Source organism: Sus scrofa, chromosome 14 (genome assembly GCF_000003025.6).
Source record: "Sus scrofa isolate TJ Tabasco breed Duroc chromosome 14, Sscrofa11.1, whole genome shotgun sequence".
NCBI lineage: Eukaryota > Metazoa > Chordata > Mammalia > Artiodactyla > Suidae > Sus > Sus scrofa.
In genome coordinates, this window is record NC_010456.5 from 59,516,494 (window position 1) to 59,541,035 (window position 24,542).

At 52.2% G+C, this 24,542-nt stretch overlaps 1 protein-coding gene across 1 annotated transcript in view; it reads left to right on the top strand.

Moving 5' to 3' along the window:
- The window catches only part of C14H1orf198 (chromosome 14 C1orf198 homolog), a 36,952-nt gene continuing 12,670 nt past the window's right edge, over positions 261–24,542 (top strand). Inside the window, exons 1-2 of the mRNA XM_001927098.5 lie at positions 261–645; positions 16,441–16,491. Of these exons, the coding sequence (XP_001927133.1) occupies positions 313–645; positions 16,441–16,491 (384 nt within the window). The 5' untranslated portion in view covers positions 261–312. The remainder of the gene's footprint in view (positions 646–16,440; positions 16,492–24,542) is intronic.

The window sequence follows — 24,542 nt, forward strand, 5'->3', positions numbered from 1 at the left end:
GCATGAGAGGTGGGGTTCCAGATGCGGGGGGCCCACGGAGGGCAGGGTTCCCCGGGGGTGGGGGGCGCAAAGTGCGGGGATCCAGGAGGAAGAGGTGGGCGTGAGCAGGGCTCCCGGAAGCAGCGGGGCGCGGAGGGCGGGGTCGCCGGAGTTGGGCGGGCACGGGGTGGGACTGCAGGAGGTGGGCGGGCTCGGGAGGCGGGGTTCCCGGGGGCAGTGGGGCGCTGCTCGCGGGGCGGCGCGGGGGGCGGTGCTCGGGCCGCAGGGCGGGGGTGGGGGCGGCGCGGGCGGGGAGCGACGGGCTGGCAGGGCATGGCGTCCATGGCGGCGGCGATCGCGGCCTCGCGCTCGGCGGTCATGAGCGGGAACCGGCCTCTGGACGACAGGGAGCGGAAGCGCTTCACCTACTTCTCGTCGCTGAGCCCCATGGCCAGGAAGATCATGCAGGACAAGGAGAAGATCCGGGAGAAGTACGGGCCCGAGTGGGCGCGGCTGCCGCCCGCGCAGCAGGACGAGATCATCGACCGGTGCCTGGTGGGGCCGAGCGCCCCCGCGCCCCGCGACCCCGGGGACCCCGAGGAGCTCGCGCGCTTCCCCGGGCTGCGCGGGCCCACGGGCCAGAAGGTGGTGCGCTTCGGGGACGAGGTAAGTACGGGCCGGGCCCCTACCCGCGCCCCGAGCGCCCCCGGCCGGGCGGACACCTGCCGGCTAGTGGCCGCCGCCGGCAGGCGCGCGGGCAGGGGCTGCAGAGGAGAAGGTGCAGGACCCGGAGTGGGTGGGAGGGACGGCCCAGATCCGGAGCTCTGGGGGCCGGGGCTCCCGGGGATAGTTTGGAGTATCTCAGAGAGGAGGTCTTTCTAGACCCTCCACCGCGACTTGCCCCGCCGGGCAGCATGGGACCCGAAACCGCTCCCAGAGCTAAAAGGCAGACCGAAGTGGCAAGAAGAGCAAGGGATTAAAGCCAGGCAAACCTGAGTTCTGTTCCACTCTGCCATTTAGCTGTCTGGCCATGGGTCACCTAACCTCTTGGGGCCTCTGTACCCCCGGGGAAACCGGGAATAGTAGTACCCATCCCAGGCCTGCCAGGGAAGGCGATCAGCAAGTTGTATATATATATATATATATTAATATTAATTATATATATATATTAATATTAATTGATGAGCTGTGTGGGGAGCGTGAAATTGTGAAGATAACAAGCAGGAAGAGGTGCCTTCCAGGGTTAGGAGGCAAAATCCGAAGCCCTAAGATGTTTCCGAGGAATCGTGCTGTGAAGCTTTGTTTTGGGAGTGAGCTTGGTGGTCCCGTTTTCCCACCAAAAAGCTAATGTAGACGTTTACACAAGCCCTGGGAAGACTTTGGTACATATAAGGGCATGCATGGGCCTCTGACCTAGACATTCATTGTGCCGGGACTTTTTGGAGGGGCGGTCATTGTGAAGGGAGAAAAGACTCAGACCCCAGGGAAGAAACCTCAGGGATGACCCACACAAAATTGTTCTGTGCTGCCCAGAAAGTTGGTCTTTTTCTTGGGAATGTGGTTACCTAAAACCTGTTGGGTGCCATTAGAATTTGCCTTCAAACTCAACTTTTGCTGTGAAGGTCAAAGTGGGACAAGCAGACTGAGAGGTTGGCATCCTGTGAGGGCCTGGAGGCTGCGGGGAGGAGGGGCTGGGCTTGGAGAGGTTTTCCGAGGAAGTTGTGAACGGTGGAAGGAATTCTAGTTAAGAATGAGGCTTAAATCTGAGTTTTAGGCGTGGGTGTGCTGAGACACTTATTAATACAAAATGTTTGTGGCTATAAACCCACTTGAATGCGAGGGAAGTGTGAGAGGACGGAAATATGCTGCCAGCGTTGCCATATCCTGACAGAATTAAAAGAAAAGTCTCAGAAGGCTTTGCCAGGAAAAACGAGGGTGTGGTAAACGGAAGAGATGAGAATATAGGTTTGAAATATATTCCTAGAGCTGAAACATTTTTAGTGTGAAAACATGCACCTCTCCAAAGACATTTGCAGGGTTGGTGCTCAGATCTGGGTGATGGAAAAGCAGGCAGGCCCTCTTTGGAAAAGTTAGGAATACATGACTTATGCGAAGACATAAACCTGCAAGTACTTAGAGATGTTGGAGCGTGACTGTCATTTTCCCTGAGCTTGCTGTCCGGCTAAGAATATACACATGCCTGCTCATCATCAACAAGCCCAGGCCCTAAAAGGGCCCAGTGTGGCTGATAAGGGAAGAAGACATGGCCAATTTTCTACTCTTGATTCCTTACCTGGGCGTCAGACCAAGCTGTTAGTGAATTTGTGAATCTGTAAACCTAAAGCCATTTAACAGCCAACGGAACTTTTCATTGTGGTCTCTACCTGTCCTTCTGGGAGCAGAAGGGCCCTGGTTTTCAGAATTGAGCTCAGCTTTGTGAAATGGGCTGGGAGCGTGTGTTGGAATGCCTCTGACCAGCCTCTCAGCGCGCATGGCAGAGAGAGAGTTTGAGGAGAGGTACAGAGGGACATTGCCTAGGGTGTATTTTTGCCTGCAGCAAAATACAGTGTGATTTAATTGCACTGGAGTGTCTACAACGTGTTCCTGGTACTTGGCAAGAGGTTGGTAACAGAGTGGACCTGTTGTCTCAGGCCCAGGAGGAGGGCCATTTGTGGAGGAAGGCGGGCTCCTGGGCACAAGGCAAAGGACAAGGTGAGGATAGGCTGCTGGGCAGAGTGGCCTGAATAAGTGGCCCCAGCTGTATCCAAAAGGGCCCTGAACCAGACTGAGGAGGGCAGTCCGACCCTTCCCATTTGCTCTGTCTTCAGATGTGGTTCTCAGGGCCTTCCCGGCTGCTCCTGGAACAGAGAATGCTCCCCAGCACCCTCCAGTGCCCTCCTAGCTCCACTCCATACCCTCCCCCAGCATCTCCAGTTGCCTGCTGATGAATGGGTGCTCAGGTGAACCCCAGCTCTTGCTTTAGCCTGTGTCTGACCTTGGATGATAAACAGGGCGGCCCACGTAGATACTCAGGAAAGACCACTTGGGATACTGGGCTCTGAGGGCCTTTTCCTAAGGCTGTAATGGGAAGCTCTGGGCTTGGGCGTGAGTCTTGGGTTTGAATTTTGGCTCTCCATCCACCAGCCTTTTGACCGCGGTAAATCGCTAACCTCTCTGAGCTTCAGCATCTTCCCTTGTACAATGGGAGAAACATAAATAGGATGATAGGAGTTCCAGCTGTGGTGCAATGGGATCGGCATCTCTGCAGCACCAGGTCGGTGCAGATATGACCCCAGCCCTGCACAGTGGGTTAAAGGATCCAGCATTGCTGCAGCTTCGGCTCCAATCTGATCCCTCACTCAGGAACTCTGTGTGCCTCAGGGTGGCCAAAAGAGACAAACAAACAGAAAAACAGGATGATAGTAGACAGTGTGTAGGAAAGGCCTATGGGATTAAAAAATGGTTGTTGCTGCTGTTGCTGGTAAGAATATTTATTAAGGTTATTAGCTAGTCTCTCCATGTCTGCCTTTTTTTTTTTTTTTTTTGGTGTGCCTATGGCATGTGGAAGTTCCCAGGCCAGGGAACAAACCTGTATCCTGGCTGTGACCTGAGCCACAGCAGTGAGCCTTAACCCACTGTGCCACCAGGGAACTCCTCTCCATGTCCACTTTTGAAAATCACTGACTATCATGAAATAGATTCCTCCTGCCTGTAAGCCTGAAGTTGGCCATGTCAAGTCCCACGTGGAAGAGCTCTGGGGATGTGTCTCAGGGCACGTATTTGAAAGCTGGGTTTGCTCTGTCCACAATGTGGATGTGATGTGGCCTGTCGCCTGATCAGCAGTCACACCAGCCTCGGATTGTGGCTCCCTTTCAGCTACGCTAAAGGACAAGGACATTGCTTATTTCTTTGGATACCTTCTCGCCCATAGCCAGTAACATTTTTGTATCCCATGCACCAGCATTTTTCATCAGATGGTGCACACCCAGCCTCCAAATGTGACTGTCGTTGTCAGTCAGTGTTACGTGGAAACTTGCTTGTGTGTGGACGATCACAGATCTTGGTGGTTGGGAGCACGGTCAGGCTCCACTCACACACCATCCATGGTGCCCATGTGGTGTGGGGCTGCTCGGAGGACGACAGGCAAAGGCAGCCTGCCATCTGTGTCTGCTTTTACCTTTGCTGTCTGTAAACTGAAAAGACCTTACTGACTGGGGTCCAGGCCCAGGTCCACCTTTACTGGGATGTTGTGGTGTCAAAGCTGTGGGGGATCCCGGGGGGAGGGGCTTGCTTCTTACCATCTTGGCAGTCAATTGAGTGACAATTTCTCAAAGCTTCCTAGAGACCAGAACCATTCTCGCTGTAGGGATGCTTAGCCTTCCCAAAGTCTTCATCGGCTTCTTTAAAAATCCTTCCACATGAACATACAGTCTCAGCACAGCTTCAGCACAAGGCCTCCTGCCGTCACCCCCCCACCCATCGCCCCAAGTACCTCCTGTACAGAGAATTGGGAGCTGCTGTCGGTGGAACAGGTCTCTCTTGGCAGCAGAGGAGGAGCACCTGGCATTCCCCACACCTGGTTCTGGTCCTGCTGCCAGCAGGGCTGTCTGTGTAGGGGAGGATTCTCCCTCCACGAGTGGGCAGCTCATCAGCCTCTCTGGGGCTCAACAGGCCTTGCTTGGAATAGACGTGGACATTGCAGTGTGCCCTTTGGGGCAATATTTGGTCCAAACATGAAGGTATGTTTGCAGATAGATGCTTTTATTAAAAAAAATTTTTTTGGAGTTCCCGCTGTGTCTCAGTGGTTAATGAATCCAACCAGGAACCATGAGGTTACAGGTTTGATCCCTGGCCTTGCTCAGTGGGTTAAGGATCCAGCATTGCCGTGAGCTGTGGTGTAGGTCGCAGACAAGGCTCGGATCCCACGTTGCTGTGGCTGTGGTGTAGGCCAGTGGCTACAGCTCTGATTAGACCCCTAGCCTGGGATCTTCCATATGCTGCAGGAGCGGCCCTAGAAAAGGCAAAAAGACAAAAAAAAATTTTTTTTTTTAAATTTCTTGGCCATGCCCATGACATGTGGAAGTTCCCAGGCCAGGAATCAAACCCGAGCCACAACAGCGACCTGTGCCATGGCAGTGACAGTGCCAGATCCTTAACCCACTGGAGCACCAGGGAACCCCCTGCAAATAGATGGCTTTTCACGGTCTGACTTTCCCTGTGCTTCTCCATTACTGCATTCTTCCTCCAGCAGTCAAAGTCTGGGGTGTGGCTTACTTCGGGAGATGAAAGGTTTTCGTTTTAGAAGGATTTCGCCATCACCCCACTCTGCGTCCACTGCTTCCTGTAAACAAAAAAACCCACAAAACCTCCAAACCTGAATTTTTGGGAATGAATGTGTTGTTCGCTGCTCTCTGCTCCACCCCCTCCCAGACTCTTGGCCACCGGTCCAGCAGGATCTAAGCGTGCCGGTGAGAGTTACAGGGTTCCCAGCTCTGTGCCACGTTCTTGGCTCCAAATAGGCCATAAGCCAGTGACCTCTGGAATTTGGGCAGCCTGAGTATTTGCCTCTCATGGACCTGCTCGCCCCTTTCACCTCTCTAGCAGCAGGTGGGACTGGGCAGGAAGGGTGTTTCCATATGCCGGCCCCTGGGACCCTGATCTGGATTGTGCGAACTACAGAACATGGAGTTTTAAGCTCTGGAGGCAAACAGCTCCACCCCCAGTTCAGCAGCTTAGTGCGACCAGCTGCTGTCAGAAGGCGGTGTTCCTGTGGCCCCTCCTCCCCCTCCTGCAGGAATCTGGGGGCTTGCTGGCTGCTCTCTTACTCCACCAGCCTTCACCTCCTTTTCTGGTGTTGAGTCCCTGACTCCCAGACACCTTCTGCAAGCCTCTGAAGGCTACATGACTTTTCCCAGCCCCACTGTCCTTCCACTCCTGCCCCCAGCTGGCTGAGGAAGCACTTGGCCCTGAAGAACTCCGGAGACCAGGGAGCAGTACAGAACCCCAGTCCAGCAGACGTCGCCCAGTCCCATCTCCTTTCCATGACCTGTGCCTGCCTGCAAAGGGCCACTTCGCCCTCCCTCTTTCAGGTTCAGGTTGGCCAGCCGAGATGTTTGTGTTTTAAAATGAACTGATTGGAGTTCCTGTTGTGGCTCAGCGGGTTAAGAACCTGATTCATATCCATGAGGATGGGGGTTTGATCCCCGGCCTCACTCAGTGGGTTAAGGATACAGCGTTGCCACAAGCTGCAGTGTAGCTTGCAGATGTGGCTCAGATCTGGGGTTGCTGTGGCTGTGGTGTAGGCCGGCACCTGCAGCTCCCATTTCACCCCTAGCCTGGGAACTTCCATATGCTGCAGGCATGGCCTTAAAAATAAAGGAAAATAAACTACAATAATTACAGGGGTGTAGAATTTCTAAAATAATGTACCCGTATATTACTGGTAAAAGTTCCATACAACGTGGGCAGAAGCAGCATTATGTAGCAGTTGGTAGCAGGAGAACCTCCTTCAGTTAGGAAATCTTCCTTAGAGTTGAATCTGGTTGGATACAGGGCTTCCGATGCAGGACCTGTTACTCATGCGCTCACCCCTTCTGCTTCTGCTTGGACAGCTTGACTTTTCTTTTTTCAGCCTTTGGCAAAAAATAAATAAATAAATTTGAGAATTACTTTCTCAGCATTTTTATTTTATTTTATTTTTTTAAGAAAGGTGGACAGTGTAATTTTCATTCCCATCTCCTGCCTGGCAGATGTATGCATTTTTGAGAAAAGATGACAGGGTGGTTGTGGTTTTCCGTGTTCCTGGGCTTGGGGTGTGTGCCCTGGCTCCGGGCAGGAGTTGAGAGCGTGGCCATGAGTCCAGATCCATCTCCACAGGCTTTCCCTTTCCAACAGTTCTTTGCCCTGAGTAGCACCTGGCCTGGGACCCTGCATAGTCCAGGCTCCCGGGGAGGAGGGGAGTTGAACAGGAGGCCTTGGGAGCAGAGGAGAGACAGACACACGCTCTACCTGGCTCCCACAGGAGTGTAGCCCTGTGGCTGGCAGGGAACAGGTTTGGCAAAGCAATTAAGTGACTTGGGCTCTGTCACACCAGGAGGGAGGGGACAGGGCTGAGAGGCATGTTGGCAGGGGTGGCATCCTCTTGTCCTTGACAGGAGTCTCTTTAATGCTCTAAATGAGAGATTCCCTTAGTACAGGGAAAATGTCCATTTCTGAAAAAAATAAATCAAGGCCAGACTTGTCTGTTTAAACTTCTTACTTGTCTTCCCCTTCATTTCCTTCGACCCTTCCCTCCCCCACTCCTCGCCCTCCTCCCATCACCACTGTGGCGCCTGAGTTTTGGTTTCTGCCGAGGTCTGTGGGGACCTGAGTTTCTGAATTTGTATTCACGGTGGAGCCTGCCCAGTGGTTCCGTTGTAACTGCTTTTCTGTAGTTGCAACTGCAGTTTTCTACTTGCAGTGATGGAAACCCTCCTGTCTCAGCGGAATTAAGTATGTTACAAGTCAAAGGGAAAAGCATCGATTCCATAAATATATAAACAGTAGTCCCTAAGAATAAGCAGTTGGTAAAAAAGAGTGTATTCTTCTTCCTCACTCCTCCCTTTTTTAGTAGACTTTATTTTTTTTAAGTTTTTAAAATTTTTAGTTTTTTAAATTTATTTTTATTTTTTGGCCTTGCCCCCAGCCTTCAGAAGTTCCCAGGTCAGGGATCAAACCTGAGCCACAGAGTGCCAACGCCAGATCCTTAACCTGTTGGGCCACCAGGGAACTCCTATACTTTATTTTTTAGAACAGTTTTAGGCTCACAGCAAAATTAAGCAGAAAGTACACACAGGCAACACACAGCCTCCCCCACGGTCCATACCCCCCACCAGAGCAGTGCATGTATTATAGTCAGTGACTACACTGACAGGTCATCCTCACCCCAAGTCTGTAGATTACATTCAAGTTCACCCTTGGTGGATGTTCAAGGTTTGGATAAGTATCTGATGACACAGTTCCATCATTCTAGTTTTTTTTTTTTTTTTTTGGTCCTTTTTGGGCCATAGCTGTGGCATACGGAAGTTCTCAGGCTAGCAATTGAATTAGAGCTGCAGCTGCCGGCCTATGCCACAGCCACAGCAACGTGGGATCCGAGCCGCCTCTGCGACCTACACCACAGCTCACGGCAATGCCAGATCCTTAACCCACTGAGTGAGTCCAGGGATCTAACCCGAAACCTCATAGTTCCTAGTCGGATTTGTTACCTTTTTTTTTTTTTACATTTTTCTTTCTTTTTTTTTTTTTCTTTTTCTTTTTATAGCCACATACATGGCATATGGATGTTCCCGCACTAGAGGTCTAATCAAAACTGCAGCTGCCGGCCTACACCAGAGTTACAGCAACATGGGATCCAAGCCACATATGCAACCTACACCACAGTTCATGGCATCGCTGGATCCTTAACCCACTGAGTGAGGCCAAGGATCGAACCCACATCCTCATGAATACTAGTCGGGTTCATTACCACTGAGCCATGACGGGGACTCCATCATCATTACAGTTTTACACAGAGTAGTTTCACTGCCTTAAAGTCCTCTGTGCTGCCCCTCTTCATCCCCCTTCTCCCCTCCAGCCCCTGTAACTACTTATCTTTTCACCGTCTCCAGTTTTGCCCTTTACAGAATGTCATATAATTGGACTCATACAGTACGCAGCCTTTTCAGATTGACTTCTGTCACTCATTAATATGCATTGACGGTTCCTCCTTGTCTTTTCATTGCGTAATAGCTCCTTTCTCTCTAGTGCCGAGTAATAGTCCTGGACAGACCCCAGTTTACTAGCTCTTCACCTACTGAAGGACAGCTTGGTTGCCTCCAGGTTTGGGCAGTTATGAGTAAAACTGCTGTCAACCTCCGCGTGGAGACTTTTGTGTGACCCTAAGTTTTCAACTCCTTGGGAGCACGATCGCCTCAGTCCTTTTGAATATGCTGCTGTGTCCTTGAATTACGGACTGGCACTACACAGCTCTCCAGGAGGAATACGCACCATGCCAGATGTGCCCAGAGGCCCAGGCCACCGGACGTCACAAGGGATGGGACCGTCGGCAACCCAGGGAACTGTCCGTCCCACCCCTGCAGGCTCTGCTGTCCGAGCTTCGTTTCCCTCACTCAGAGTATCTCACAGTTGAAATTTCTTACCTTTAAGCCACAGTGCCACCATCTGTCAACCAGAAACTTCCCTGATTTATGGCCTCCAGGAGGACAAACTGTAGTTCCAGGGAGCACTGTGCAGGGTTCCCAGATCCTGATGCTGCTTCTGAACCACTCAAGAAAAACCAGATGTGTTTCTGGGGAGCTGAATGGTTTGGAGTCTAACTTTTAGAACCAGCCCTACAGGTGGGAGGAGAATTTAACAAGCGCATCCTATTCTGACTCTGCCACAAAGGAGTGTTTCCTGTGGATGGTCACATCCTTGTAGTTCTGCAGCAGCATTACTGGAAATGCAGTTCCGGTAGTTTTATGTGATCTTTCAACTCTGGGAGGAATGACATGAAAGAAGCCTGTAAACGTGATCCTCCAGGGCCTGGCAGCATGTTAGGAGACTCCCTGCCTTGGTTGATGAGACTGGCGCACAGAGCATGACTTTTCCTGATCCAGAGCGGGGTGGGTGAAAGCTGGGCCTCAGAGTAGCAGCCTGAACCCGGGTTGGTGCAGTAGGAGTTCTGGTTTGGGGGATGAGAACCACCCAGCAATATTGACTGAGGCCACCTCTGCATGTGGGATGGCCTGGGCAGACAGAGGCAGGCCCCTGAGCCGTGGAGGTCAGTGAGGGCAGCCTGTGTGTCCAGGTGTCCCCAGGGTAAAGAGGGAGTCAGGTGTCCTGTGGAGATCTGGATATGTAGCTGCCCAGGAGAAGGGCTGCTTTAGAAATGACCTAGGGAGTAGTTTCCGTTGTGACTCAGTGGGTTAAGAACCCGACTAGTATCCATGAGGATGCAGGTTTGATCCCAGGTCTCCCTCAGTGGGTTAAGGATTCAACATTGCTGCAAGCTGTGGTATAGGCTGGCAGATGTAGCTCTGATTTGACCCCTAGCCTAGGAACTTCCATAGGATGAAGGTGCAGCCCTAAAAAGAAGAAGAAGAAAAAAAGGAGTTATCTAGGGAGTTGTTGGGTTTGTAAAACCAAGTCAGGTGGGACCTACGTAGTCTGCCTGTTAGAACAGCATGCTAGGAGTTCCTGTTATGGCTCAGTGAGTTAAGAACCCAGCTAATATCCATGAGGATGCAGGTTCCATCCCTAGCCTCTCTCAGTGGGTTAAGGATCCAGCGTTGCAGGAGTTGTGACTTAGGTCACAGCTGTGGGTCCGATTTGATCCTGGGCCCAGGAACTTCTATATGCCGCAAGTGCAGCCAAAAAATAAAAAAGAACAGCACTCTAGGTGCTTCTGATTTATAGTCATACCTGGGACTTCTACGCTAAGGGACACTTCAGAGTCTTGAGTCTGGTGTCTTTGAATCCAAGACCAGTAAGGACCCAAGAAGTTACCCCAACACGACCCCTCCCCAGCTCCCTGGAACGAGTGTGCCATAGAGAGAACTTCTGCAGGAAGGGGGCAGTGTGTTCAGGCTGAGGTTGCAGAATGGTGCCCAGCCTGTCCCTCAGAAAGGCTGGTGTGGAAACAAGAATTTCCAGGTGCTGCTGGTCTCCGAAGCAATTCTCTGACCATTGCAGGAAAGGTACTTCCTGTCTGCTGGCTGCTAGTGGCCAGGCTTTGTCTTGGGGGAGCTCAGAGCCGCTTCAGAAGCCCAGGCTCCTGGCTCTACTTCCTCAGGCCAAGCTGTGGGCTCCACTGGGGGACAGTGCCATCCACAGGGACCATCTACCTCACACACTCGAGACACGATGCCCTTCACTGGCCCCAGAAATTGAAAAGAAAATTAATAAAAGAATGAATGGCTTGGAGTTCCCTGATGGCTCAGCCAGTTAAGAATGTAGTATTGTCACTGCTGTGGCTCAGGTTACTGCCATGGTGCAGGTTCAGTCCCTGGCCTGGGAACTTCTGTACGTCTTGGGCACAGCCAATAAATAAATAAATAAATTAATTAATTAAATAAATGGCTCATTAGTCTCCAGTCAACTTTCATTAAGAGGAAAGGCTAATATTTATAACATTTCACATTAGAGATGAATTTTAAGTCCAGAGTTTGACATTTTAAAGTAATTTTGGAATCACCAAAATTTTAATATTTAAATATTTAATATTAATATTTTAATTTTATAATTCACTTTTATAGAGAAATCAATCAATTACTGTTGCTTGCCACCAAATAATTTCAAAAGCAAAGTGACCAAAATCCTTAAAAAGTTCAATAATAAAAGTTTATATACAACATGGAATGCGGTGAATTTGTGTGTTTGGTATTAATGGCAGCCTGCGGTGTGTTGGGAAAGGTTTAACATCTGGCTTGAGGCAGTGCATGGAGGAGCCCTGATGTGGCACCTGCTGGTTGCCATGGAGACGCTCCCCAGGGCCTGTCCAGGCCCCCAGGTGACTCACTGAGTCACAGCCGGTCAGGGAGGTGCAGTGACACGGTTGTGTGGTGTGAGAGATGCGATTTCCATCTTGCAGGTGCAATAAAAGTCAGTATCCTCAAGAGCATGTAATAGAAAACAGACTAAAGTAATTAGGAAATGCTGTTTTTAGTCTTTGTCACCTTTGTCAGGTTGTTTTGCAGGGGGCGGGGAGTTGAGAGACACTTTTTTGAAAAATAGGTTTTCTGTTTGGAGCAGTTTTGGGCTTCCAGCAACAGTGAGTGGAAAGTACAGACTTCGGCCAGAGCCCCACCCTCACCCTCATGCAGCCCCCACCCCCAGGTCAGCACCCGCTGTGGGGTGGGATGTTTGTTAGCATGGGTGGACCTCCACGGGCCCATCAGTATTGTCCAAAATCCAGAGTTTACCCTGGGGTTTATTCTTGCTGCTGTACTTCCTGTAGGTTTTTGAGGAAAATATCCTTTGTTACAATATGGTACAGAGTGTTTTCACTGCCCTAAGAATCCTGTGGCCTCTGCCTGTCCATCCTTCCTTCAGTCTAACCCTGGCAACCACGGATCTTTTCACTGTCTCCATCAGGTTACCTTTTTCCAGAATGTCATCTAGTTGGAATCATAAATGGAATCATAAAAAAAAGCCTGTCAGGTTTTTTTTTTTCCAATTGTGGTAAGATGTATATTGGATATATTGGATATATAGTTGTCACATAAAATTTGCCATCCTCACGGCTTTTAGGCGCACCGTGGTACATTCACACGGTTGTGCAGCCATCACCACGATCCACTTCTAGACCTTTTCCGTCACCTCACACAGAAACTCTACCTGAAATAATGCCTTTCCATCCCTCCCTCCCCCAATAAATTCTATTCTACCTTCTGCCTATGAATTTGCCTACTCTTGGTCCCTCAAATAAGTGGACTCACACATATTTGTTCATTGAGCGTGATTCTTCCAGGTTCATCCCCGTTGTAGCCTGTGCCAGAATTTTCTTCCTCCTTCAGGCTGGGTGGTCTCCCTTGTACACATAGACCCCCCTTTTGTGTTTTCATGTTTTGGCTGCTGTGGTAATGCTGCAGTGAACAGGGGCCGACAGGTATCTGTTCAAGCCCCTACTTCCAGTTCTTACTGCTGTATTCCTCAGCATGAGGTTGCTCGATCCAGTGCCTGTGTTTCCTTTTTTTGTTTGTTTGTTTTTGTTTTTGTTTTTGAAGGAACCACCACACTGTTTCCCATAGTAGCTGCACCATTTTACATTTGAGCCAGCCGTACAAGAAGGTCCAGTTTCTCCACATTTCCTGTTTTGTTTTGTTTTGTTTTAATTAATTAATTATTTATTTATAGGCTATGCCTGCACCATGTAGAAGTTCCCAGGCCAAGGATTAAACCCTCGCCATAGCAGTGACCCGAACTACAGCAGTGACAATGCTGGATCATTAACCCGCTGAGCCTCCAGGGAATTCCATGTTTTTGTTTGTTTGTTTTTTCTTTTTTAGACAACCCATGCCTTATGGAGTTCCCAGGCAGGGATCAGATCCTAGCCACAGTTTCAACCTTCACCACAGCTGCAGCAACGCCAGATCCTTAACCCACTGTGCAGGGCCAGGCATCAAACCTGTGACTCTCCTGTTGCACCACAGTGGGAATTCCCCCCCACCCCCTGCTTTTTTAATAATAGCCATCTTTGTGGGTTTGAAGTATACTACTTTTTTTTTAAGGGCCGCACCCATGGCATATGGTAGTTCCCAGGCTAAGGGTTGAATCAGAGCTGCAGCTGCCAGCCTACACCATAGCCACAGCAATGCCCAGATCTGAGCCGAATCTACAGCCTACACCACAGCTCTCAGCGATGCCAGATCCTTAACCCACTGAGGCCAGGGATCGAACCTGTGTCCTCATGGATACTTGTTGAGTTCTTAACCCACCAAGCCACTGAACACAATGGCAATTCCTACTACTTTTATTTTTAATCCAGCATCTTTAATTATAAGTTTATATAATTTAACTTTTAATAATGGCCGTGTTTAATAACAGGTTCAAAAAATGCCTACAGTTTTCACAGACAGCTCTGGCGAATTGGTGTGAGCCTGCCCCAGCATACTGGTTGCAGCTCCAAAAGTGAAAATGTCTGGGTCCCACAGAGATCCTCAAACACGCTGGCATCCATTCTCCACAAAGAAGTAGAGTAGTAAATGCTGGAGCTTTCCTGGGAATATGCATTCCCGTTCCATAGGCAGAGAATATATGTTATTTTTTAAGAAGCACTGTTTCCATTAGGAGATGAGCATGGTGTTGGGTGAATAGTCCCCTGATGAGTGTGAGAGCCCAGGGCTCCGAGACTTCAGAGGGAGAAAGCAGGGTGCGTGTCCATCCTGGGGTCCTTGGGGCCGAGTGGGGACCTGCAGAGGTCAGTGGTGCTGGCCTCTGACACTTGGGGGGTATCAGAGTGTGTGTCCTGTGGCCTTCGCAGTGGCTTCCTGTCTGTTCTTTGTTCTGCTTCTCTGGAGTTTGGTGACCTGGGGCATCTTGCCATGCTGTGCTCCAGAGATGCCGCCCTGTATCCAGGGAGACTCCATGTTGTCTCTGGCATGGATGTCTCTTATGGAGAGGAATTTGACTCTGAGGATAACTCCTGGCAGAAGGCGGCCCACACGGTGTTGTCCTTTGGTTTAAGTAGCGGATGTGTTTTGGTGCTTCTGAAGCTTCTGATCTTGGAAGCAGATGGGGGAGCTTTCCAAGTAACCCTGCAGAAAGCATATGTGATTGTTTGCAGCAAGTGCCTGGCCACGTTGTCCTTGACTGCTGGTCCTGGTCCTCAGAGTAGATAGCTTGTGTGCGTGTGTGTGTGTGCGTGTGTGTGCGCCTGCGTGCGTGCGTGTGTGCGTGCGTGTGCATGCACCCCAGATGTGCTACCACTTTGTAATTATGATGGCGTTTTCTGCATCCAGCTGCCTGAAGAGCCTGTTCTTGCCGCCAACGCGCTTTGAGGCTGGCGTGTGGGGCCAAGGGCTGACATCAGAGCTTCAATCACATTTTTGTTTGGCATGTTTATTTTTGTTAAGCGCTTTATTATTTTTTTATGAGCTCAGCCTTGCAGAAATCTAAGGAATGTGCCCCTTGACTCAGTTTCTTGCTGGAGCAAACAAAAGATTATTGACTTGACACCAAGTTGGGAAGAAAGCGCAGTGGGCCCACAGCCCCCTTGGAATTGCAGCTATAGGCTGCTTCCACTGGAGCCGGCCAGCTCACAAGCTCAGGCTAGGTCTTTGTTCCTCATTCACCCTCTGAAGCCAGAGTAGTATTACTGTGACCTTTGCAGATTTCAGAGGGGCTCAAGCTGCATAGTTAATACTCAGAGGGTGGGTCATATCACATGAGAGGGGCGTCCAGTTCCCATGTGTCCTGCCACTGGCCAGGTGTCCTGCTCCCGTGCCTGCCTCTGCCTGCCCAGTGAGTCTCCACACACCTCCTCTGTCCCCCGCCCCCTGGAGAAGGAGCACCTTTGCCCCTTGATTTCCTCTTGCTTTTCCCCCCAGCTCCAAATCTAGAATAAAGGGGACTTTGGTTCCATTAGTCTCCTTAATTTTTCCCTCTGAAAACAAAGTCCTTCTTGTCTTGTTGCTTCTAAGAGGAACTTAGAGGGTCCTGAGATCATAGGATGTTGAGGACTTTGGGGATCATTTAGCACCATTGCATTGTCCTCCTGTGCCCTGAACACACACACACACACACACACACACACACACACACACACACCTATCTTCCTTCTACTCTGAGGACCAGGATACCCTCAGCCTTGTTAACGCACATTCCTGTCAGCAACCTTTCCCTCTTTTGAAGGGACACTGTTTGTAAATTGGGGAGTAAGCTGGGCTTAATTGAAATCCCCAATGGGAGCGCAATAGCCCCCGTTCCCTCTCATTTTTCAAGTTCTGCCCAGTAGCCGGAAGTGATGGAAGACAGAGCTCACAGGCTAAGGCTGGGGATGGAGTCACAGAAGTTCCCTCTGACAGCCCCTTCACCCCCACCCACTGCAGGGCTGGAGGAGGGGAAGCCAGATGACCTGGCTGTGGGGGCAGGGCGAGCCTCTGGGTGGGATGAAGACACCTGTGGGGGTCAGAGGCGGGGGTGGGCTTTATGTAAGGACAGCCTCCGGGCAAAATAGTTTACCCCATTTCTGGTCTGTGTAGCCCAGGGGCTCCCAGTTTGGGATTCAGGAAGTATGATCCCCAGCAGAAGCGGCACAGATGAGACCTTTGCTGGTGCAAGAACACTCCTGGCGGGGTCGGAGGGTAGCCAAGGAAAGGCGATTTTCTCAATCGTTTAGGCCAGTGAGCCAAGGTCATGTTCTCAGTGACTGTGCTCGAGGGCTCTTTCCATGGTAATCTGCTGGCGAAGCCAGTGATTTCCAAGTTCTCATTATAACTAGGCATTCACATTAAGTTGGCATTTTCTGCATTGATTTGCTGAGCGTTGCCTTTCAGGTCTCTGGTAGCCTCTTAGCGGGGCAGTGGGGGCCCAGACATACTGGTGTTGCCTGGCGGATTTCCGTCCAATGCCCTTTACATAAGTTACCTGTTTCATCCTCACGACAGCCCTGGAGGGAGGCCTGATTCTCATTTTACTGACAGGAGGCCCCTTTCCTTTCCACTCAACTTCCCTGTTGCTGAGTTGGTCACAGGGCCTCCTGGGCATTCATCGATGTCTGTGTGGCAGGGGCCGGGCGTGCCTGGCAGCCTCGGCCAACAAGGTGAGGGCAACCCAGGCCGAGGTCAGCATGTTCTTTGCGGAGCGTGATGATGGCCGGCTTGTTCTGAGCAGGAGCTGGGATTCTTCCTAAATCTTGGTTCCCCCGTGGGGTTGGGTGGTTGGTTGTTGGCATGGGGTTTGAGTTTGGATTTCAACTTTATTCTTGAATTTTTATTTCAGGACATAACTTGGCAAGATGAGCACTCTGCCCCCTTCTCCTGGGAAACGAGGGTAAGTTGGATTAAATTTAATTTTGTTTGTCCTTTGAAAAAGAATGGCATCCTTATGAGTTTTCCTTTCAGCACTTGGGCTCCAACGGCAGCGGCCCCACTGCCAGGCTGCAGAAGCTGTGTCCACTGCTGGCAGGAAAGGAGAGATGGGTGGGCTTGGGCTTGGAGGTGGATGCCGAGTGACGTTGGTGCTGTTGGTGGGGGCGGCCTGGGGCATCGTCTGACCCAGGGGCTCTTCCTCTTTCACACATCTGCCTGCCAGCCCTCAGCACCTTGGTGGGGCTTCGCAAGGCGAAACTTCAAGTAAAACTTTGGGGGCGGGCTAGCTGAGAGCTGCTTTTATTAAAATGAAATCAGAAGGGGATTGAGGGATGTGGGACAAGAGGAGACAGTGGCTGAGACAAGACTGCAGACCCATCAGAACTCCCCGGAGGGGAGTTTCCATTGTGGTGCAGCGGAAACGAATCCAACTAGTGTCCATGAGGATGCGCGTTTGATCCCTGGCCTTGCTCAGTGGGTTAAGGATCCAGTGTTGCTGTGAGCTGTGGTGTAGGTTGCAGACAAGGCTTGGATCCTGAGTTGCTGTGGCTGTGGTGTAGGCTGGTAGCTGTAGCTTGGATTCAACCCCCAGCCTGGGAACCTCCATATGCCATGGGTGTGAAACACCCCCCCCCAAAAAAAAAACGAAAGAAAAGAACTGCCTGGTAGGTCAGCTCTAAGGAATGGAGGTGCTGAGGGGGGGGAGAAAAGGAAAGGACCACTCTTTGAACCCCAGGAAGCTGGAGGGCATAGCTTATTCGCCAACACAACCCTAACTCTGGTCTCCAGCCATTCATTTATTGCTTATTGTTTTTAGCAGAGTTGCTTAAGAGTATCAAGCATAATTGAGTTTAATCCATTTCCCCACTCTCCAGTGGTACTGGTTGTTCCAGTACCAATGCATTAGTAAGTAGCAAAGTGAGCAAAAGGCAGCTGTCTCTAACCCAAAGAAAAGGAAAAAAACCAGGGTTCTCTGAGTTCTAGAACATTCGATGCTGTGTGTCGGAGCATTCTTCCATAATGGGGGTGAGCAGGGTGGCTGTGTGCCTGGAGTAGGGCATAGGCATGAGATCAGATCAGGGCTTTCAGGCGCTGACCCCGGAAGGGGCTTGCTTGTTGGTTTTTCACTTGTCCTGGCGGAAATGACATACAGGGGACTGGAAGGAGGGGGGTCAGAGTGGAGCAAAGCCATGGTGGGGCTCCTCAGATGGTCTGAGGGGCCCTCACAAGGGGGTCTGTGTTTTCGGGACCACTGGTATTGTTGCCCAAGAGCAGCGCTGTAAGTGATGCTTGCTGCCCCAGGTGACACAGGCTGCCCTAGGCCGAGGACACCTATGAAAGTTGAGGTGACTCTTCCGTGAGAATCAGGAGGTAGCTTTTGAGAATCCCCAACATTAATGCAGATGAGCCTGTTCACCTGGCAAGCAAGCAGATTCCTTCTGCCCCTGGGGTCCCAGAAGGCTAGGTCCTAAAGTCCTAAAAATAAAGATGCAAACATCCACATCCTGCACGTGGGATTTTTTTATTTTCCTGGCAGATGAATAACCTAGGTCTGTGCAGAGGACAGGGTGAGCACAAGTGTGCCTGGAAGCTGGAGTCTGCACTGGGATCTGGACAGTGGTCGAAGGAGGGGCCGGGTATGGGGAGCCACCTGAAATCACAGCAGCTCTGGAATCCACCAGCTCTAGAATTGTCTGCCAATGGTGCAGAGGACATTTGGAAGTGGGTAGAAGGTCCATCCCTGCATTGACATTCAGCCAGGGCCTTCCATGTTCCTTTTCTATGGGCTTCCCAGATAGCTGCCTGAGAAGCACTGATCCTGTACCTGAGTCTAGGAGCAGGTGGATGGGAGCTCTGCAGGGGGCAGGGAACAGCCCTGGGTACAGAGCAGAGGGCAGCACAGGGGTTCCTGGACTGGGCCCTGTCTTTGATGACATCTCAGTGATGAAGATACAGAGAAGTGGAATTCGTTAAAGTGCCCTGAGCCTGAAGTCCATCCTGCCCACCATGCGGATATCTGCCCTTGTTAAATGTTCTCCAGTCACCCGTTTGTGAGATGGGTCATTTCATCCGTTGTGAACCCCATGCAGCTGACATTCTGGGTTAGGGCGGGGCGGCACTGGGGGTGGCTGCTAAGAACAAGGCTCAGCGTAGTAACAGGTGCCCGGAAGAGGTCTCTAGAACAAGGGGAGCTGACACAGTCCATCATGGGTCACACTTGTGCTGCCGCTAGTTGTCCTCAGATGCCAGCCAGGTCCCTTAAACACCCGCATAAATCGAGAAGGCTCGATAAAATCAAGTCAGTGTGTGTTGCCCATTTTAACTTGTATCTTTTAAATAAAAAGCATGTCCTGGAGTTCCCTGCTGGCCTAGTGGTTAAGGATTTGGCATTGTGACTGCTGTGCTGTGGATTCGAACCCAGGCCCGGGAACTTCTGTGTACCATGAGCGAGACCAAAAAAAAGCATGTTTTTGTGGCTCACAGGTCTCTGTTCCATTTCATGTTCCGTTTCAATGAGAGAACCAGCTTATGTCATGAGCTGACAGACTCTCTGTGTCCTTGCCTCTTGGTTTGACCTCTCAAGTCAGACTGAGATGGTTTAAAGTCAGAATTTTGTAGAGGCAAGATAGAAACTGTTCCAGAGAGCAAAGGGCCTCACCCCTATTCATCTTCATGAGTCAGCGTCCACCACTCACCCATCCCCAGCCACAGGCTCTAATCCCCTGCTCCCTGCTTTGTCACACTCCTTAGAACACAAAGACTGACGAGCCTTCTTTTGGGAGCTGCACACAGGAGGTGGGTTAGCCAGGGCAGAGCCCCGACCCCAAGTGTAGGGCTCAGCTGATGCCTTTGATGCACAGCAGACACCACAGCTTCGTGGCTTGAAGCAGCCCTTTCTTTGCTCCTGATTCTGTGGGCTGGTGGTCTGGGTAGGGCTCAGCCAGGCTGGTTTTCTCTGGGCCTTTTCGGGAACCACTCATGTGTCGTCTGATGGGAGCGGACTGCTCCAGCTTTAGTTGGGGCCACATGTGTCCAGTGAGCCACATAGTGGAGGAAGAGTTCCCTGCAGCAAGCATAAAGCAGGCAAGGCCCCCCAAGGCTTAGGCTTGGGAACCTTGGAGTCCCCTCTGCTCTGTTCTGAGGGTCAAACAGAGACAGTCCAGCCTGATTCAAGGAGGACTTGGATTGAACTCCTGACAGAGAGCTACAGAGTACTTGTGCCCCTGATAGAGAGCTGCGGAGAACTTGCGCGGTTTTGAATCTAAAATGGCTTATACTCCCGCAGCCCTGACACAAGCTAATTTGATTGTCTATCATCCATTGCTTTTTTTTTTTTTTTTTTGGTTTAAATTTTTAATAGTGGTAAAAGGCATATGACATGAAACGTACCATCAGTGGACATTGTTGTGCACCTGCCCCACCATCCATCTCCAAGACTTTGTCATCTTCCCAAACTGAAACTGTCTCCATTAAACAAAAACTCCCCCAGTCCCAGCGGCTGGCACCCTCCCTTCTATTTCCTGTCTCTGTGACATCATCCATTGATTTTTTTTTCAGCAATTCAGTGAACATTGATTGCCCATCCACTCTGTGTCAGACATTATGCTTAGGACCTAAAAATGATTAAACACGTGTTCGCAGAAGACAGCCTGGTGAGGGGATGGCTGCATTTGGGGGTAGAACTCAGGCAGGGGAACAGCTTTAGCCACCCAGTTGTTTGTTTGTGTGTGTGTGTGTGTGTGTGTGTGTGTGTGTGTGCTTTTTAGGGCCACATCTGCAGCATGTGGAAGTTCCTAGGCTAGGGGTCCAATTGGAGCAGTATCCACTGGCCTACACCACAGCCACAGCAACGCAAGATATGAGCTGAGTCTGAGACCTACATCACAGCTCAAGGCAACACCCGATCCTTAACCCACTGAGCGGACCAGGCTTTGAACCTGAATCCTCATGGATACTAGTTGGGTTCTTAACCTGCTGAGGCACAACGGGAACTCCCCAGCCGTTCAGTTCAGCAGATGTTTAATGATCACCAGCTAAGTGCTCAGCTCTTTCTAAGCTCTGACTTCTCAGCCCCCAGTAGTCAGGGCAGCTGAGGTCAGGATCACTGTTGGGGCCAGAGCCAAGAATCCCAAGCACTTGGGGTTTCTCCCCAGTTTTTGCCTCTGCCTGGGCCCCTGTCTTCAGGCCAGCCCATGGTGGGTTCTACCTTCAGGGGACGAGTGAGCTGCCGCTGGGCTTGCCACCTGGAAAGGTAGCTCTGATCGGGAAGGCCCTGGATGGTGGGCTCGCAGGTGGTCTTCCAGCCGCCCCTCCCCTCATGGGCTGCCCCCTCCCGAGGCTGCGCCAGGCCTGATGCCTCTGTGGCTTTGACCTCTCTGGTCACGGGAGAGAGGCCCAGAGGGAGCAGTGCCTGTCTTGGTTGGCAGGTGAGCTTGGTCACCTTTCCACTCCTCCGTCAGCCTGGCAGGTGTGCTGAGCGAGAGGAGGGGAGGAGAGGGTGCCTGCAGAGGTGGGGGGCACCCCCCACCCCCATGGATTCTTCTTTCCTGCTCCTTAGTTTCCAGAGGAAAATGCTCAGCACTTGGAATGCTCCAGAGACGGGGCGGGGGGAGGAGAGGATTCCTGACATTCCCATGTCTGGGCTAGGGAATTTCGAGGCGACTCTGCGTGGGCAGTGGGACTCTGGGGACCCTTCCCCCATGCGCCTTCCTCCCCCAGGCTGTCTGGATTTTTCCTGTCTGTCCACCCAGTCCTTCACCCGAGGTCACTACCCTTGGGAACAGGGTTTGGCTCCTTGAGCCCTGGGGGCCAATGTAGGCCATTCCCAAGGTAGGTGGCCCCCAGTCCCCGCTCAGGAGAAGAACATGCGTGGGAGCAGGGGTGCCTCCCGCACTCTGAGCCCACGCCTGAGGATTTGCAGGCCCAGGCAGCCAGTCATGTCACTGCTCCTGAGGGCAGTGAGCTCAGGTCTGCATGTGGCTCAAAGGCTGTCCGCCTGTGGGGGACAGACGGATGTTCCATCAGGACATCAGCAGAAGGAGGGTCCTGGGTTCCAGACTGCGGCTCTGGTCTGCCCTCCCTCTTTACTGCTGGTGGGAAGTTTCTCAGAAGCATGGGGCCCCATCACAGGGTCACTCCTGCTTGGGGCCCCTCTCCCAGCCGCCCACCCCTGTGCTGTCTCTAACTCACCCTCCTGAGATCCAGAGCAGAGCCCCTGGCTCCAGACCTTTCCTGGCTCTCGTGGATGTGACAGCATGTGTGCAGGGACCCATCGGCTCTCAGCCCAGGGCCCAAGGGTCCTTCCTGCTGGTTTCTCCTTCAGCCCTCCCAGCTCTGTCTCCCAGGCTCCTGGCCCCCACCCCCAGCCCTCTGTACAGGCAGAGGGAGGTTCTCCTGTCAGTGCAATGGCCGGGCGGCTCCCGCGGGCCCTGGTCTGTGCTGAGCACCTTCGGGGCATTTTCTCTGCTAATCCCCCCACCCCCACTCCTTTACGGACAGGAATCCCAGGCCTCTAGTTTAGTGGGAGGGTGTGGACTAAACACCCAAGCCCAGGGCCGCCTGTGTCACCCCTTCCATCTTCCTCTGAGATGCTGGGTGGACACACTTAGCATTGCTGGTGTTTGTTCTTTGTTGGTGCATTTCATCCCTGTGAGATGATGAGCCCGGGGGGTCGGGGAGCAGAGGCAGTGTCCCTTCGCCTCATAGCTCTGGCTCCTTGAAACTCACCCCCCACCACCCACCACGTTGGGTGTCGGGTTTTCCCCAGGCTCCCTTTGCCATGGGGCCCGACACCTGGGCACTGTGGACCCGAGTGGACGGTGCTTTGGCTGCCTGCTTTCCTGGCGAGAACAGGAGTGTCTCATTTAGCCCCTTGTGTTTGGGCGGGTGGTCCCCCAGCTCTCCCCCCCTGACCCCCTCCTGGAAGGTATCACATCCCCAGTCTCACTGGCCGGGCTGTCTCTTCCTCCCCAGGTTGCCTTTCGACTAATTGTGTGATTCTTCTTCCTCTTCCTTCTTGGGAGGGGGAGGAGAGGAGAAAATGTTAAATGGTTTGTGAATTTATTAGGATGTGCTCCAGTAAACTATGATCGTTTTTGACATTGTTTCTGCAGTCTTTGTCTCAACAATTTAGATCTGCCAGAGGCTGCCAAGCCAAACAGTTAGTTTTGGCTGCCTGCGCCCCCCTTTACAGAAATATTACACATTCCTCTCCAGTGAGTGGGATGTAAAAATAGACACTGGGCTCAGTTGTGGTCTTTCTGTTTTTAGAACGGACATGGCCAGCTGAGACCCAGTTCCCCACGTGGGCCAGTGGACGCCCAGGTCTGGCTGGCTGGACCAGACCCCCTTGGACGCATCGCCCTGGGGCTCCAGCCAGCTCCTGGGATGTTTGGGGAGGGGCCGGTGGCATCACCTCAAGGGGAGAGGGCTTCCTGTGTCCTGCAACCCCCATCTCAGCTGCCTTCTGTGAGACCCGGGAGTTGAACCCCCATCCCCAACTTCCTGCCCGAGCTCAGCGCTGCAAGCTGGGGACTCTGACCCATGGGCTGCTCCTCCACACCTGGAAAACTGGCTTTTTCCAAAAATTAGAAAATGGTATTGGGCCTTCCGGACTTTGCAGCATCCATCACAGCTCCAGAGGCAGCCCCCTGCCAGCCTTGTGGCCCCGAGGCAGGGCTGGCCCCCTGCTTACCTATCTGCTCCAGTGTCAGAGCCCCCTCCCAGCACCTCCTGCGTTGGGTCTTCAGGGGTGCAGGGGGTGTCAGAGCCCCCTTGGGAGGCGCAGGCTCAGGGGGTCCATAGGAAGCACCACATCCCTGTGGGGAGCGGACCCTGCCGGGATGGGGGCTCTGGGCCACACTCACTGCTGGGCGCAGATGCTGCCTCATGTCCCAGCCATAGGTACGCCGGCCTGGGGACCAAGGATGGTGGTGGGGGGGCACCCCGCAGAGGGGGCCCACTGGGAATACTGTCGATACCCTCCCCCCGCCCAGAGTTAGCTGCCTCACCCCACATTTCCTGAGTGCTTACTAAGTGCCAGGCCCAGTTCTGAAACAAGAATCCCGCAAAGTAAGCAGGGTCGTTACTCGGTTTGTCCCAGAGAAAAAAGTTCCTGGGGTTCGTGTCCCATCGTTGTTGGGTGATGTGCCCTTTACTGAGAGGAATGGTTTCGGGGAAGAAGGTGACCATGGCCTTGGGCCCATGAGCAGGTGCCTCTAGAGTGGACAGGGGCGGCAGGCAGAGCGGGTCTGGGGGAGGGTGGAGTCACGGAGCAAAGGGCCCCAAAGCCTCCTCTGAAGCACAGAGGGAGCTGCAGTGTGGGAGCCACCTATGTGTGACCCACACGTCTGTGGAAGTGACCAGGAGCCACTTTTCAGTGTCCGGGTGCTGTGCATGGGCACCTGTGCAGCTGGAGAGCCCAAGCAGAAGGATCCCTGGACAACCCCTTGACCCCCAGCCTGGGCCCCATCCGAGCGAGGTTTGGGAGCTGAGTGAGATGAGCTCCAGGCAGGACAGAGGTCCTCTGCCTCGGCGGTGCTGTGGCAGGTTGTCACATCCAGCTCAGTGGTGCTTGGGTGGCCCGCCCAAGGGCCTGGAGCAGTCCTGGCACCAGTCACTGCCTCCTCCCCAGCATCCCTGGGGCAGCCCAGTGCCCTCCATGTAGACACATGTTCAGCCCATCCTTCCAGAGGCTTCTCTCCACTGGAGAAAGGACTGATCCTGATGCCTGGGGTTTGAGGAACTGCTCAGTTTTAAGTGGCTTCCTTACTGTACAATTTCCAGATCAGCATCAGCTCTGTTCCCAGTCTTGGTCCCCACCTCCCAGCTATTTTGGGCACTTCACTTCTTTAAAGAACCCATCTTCTCTGTGCCCATCTCCCCATTTTCTCTGTGGGATTTGGGACTATGCAGAGGATTGAGAACGGTGCACTCAGAAACAGCACTTTAAAAATCAGATTAGATGATTGACATGCAGAAATCCTGCCTCATCCAGGGGTCTCTGGTGTTGCC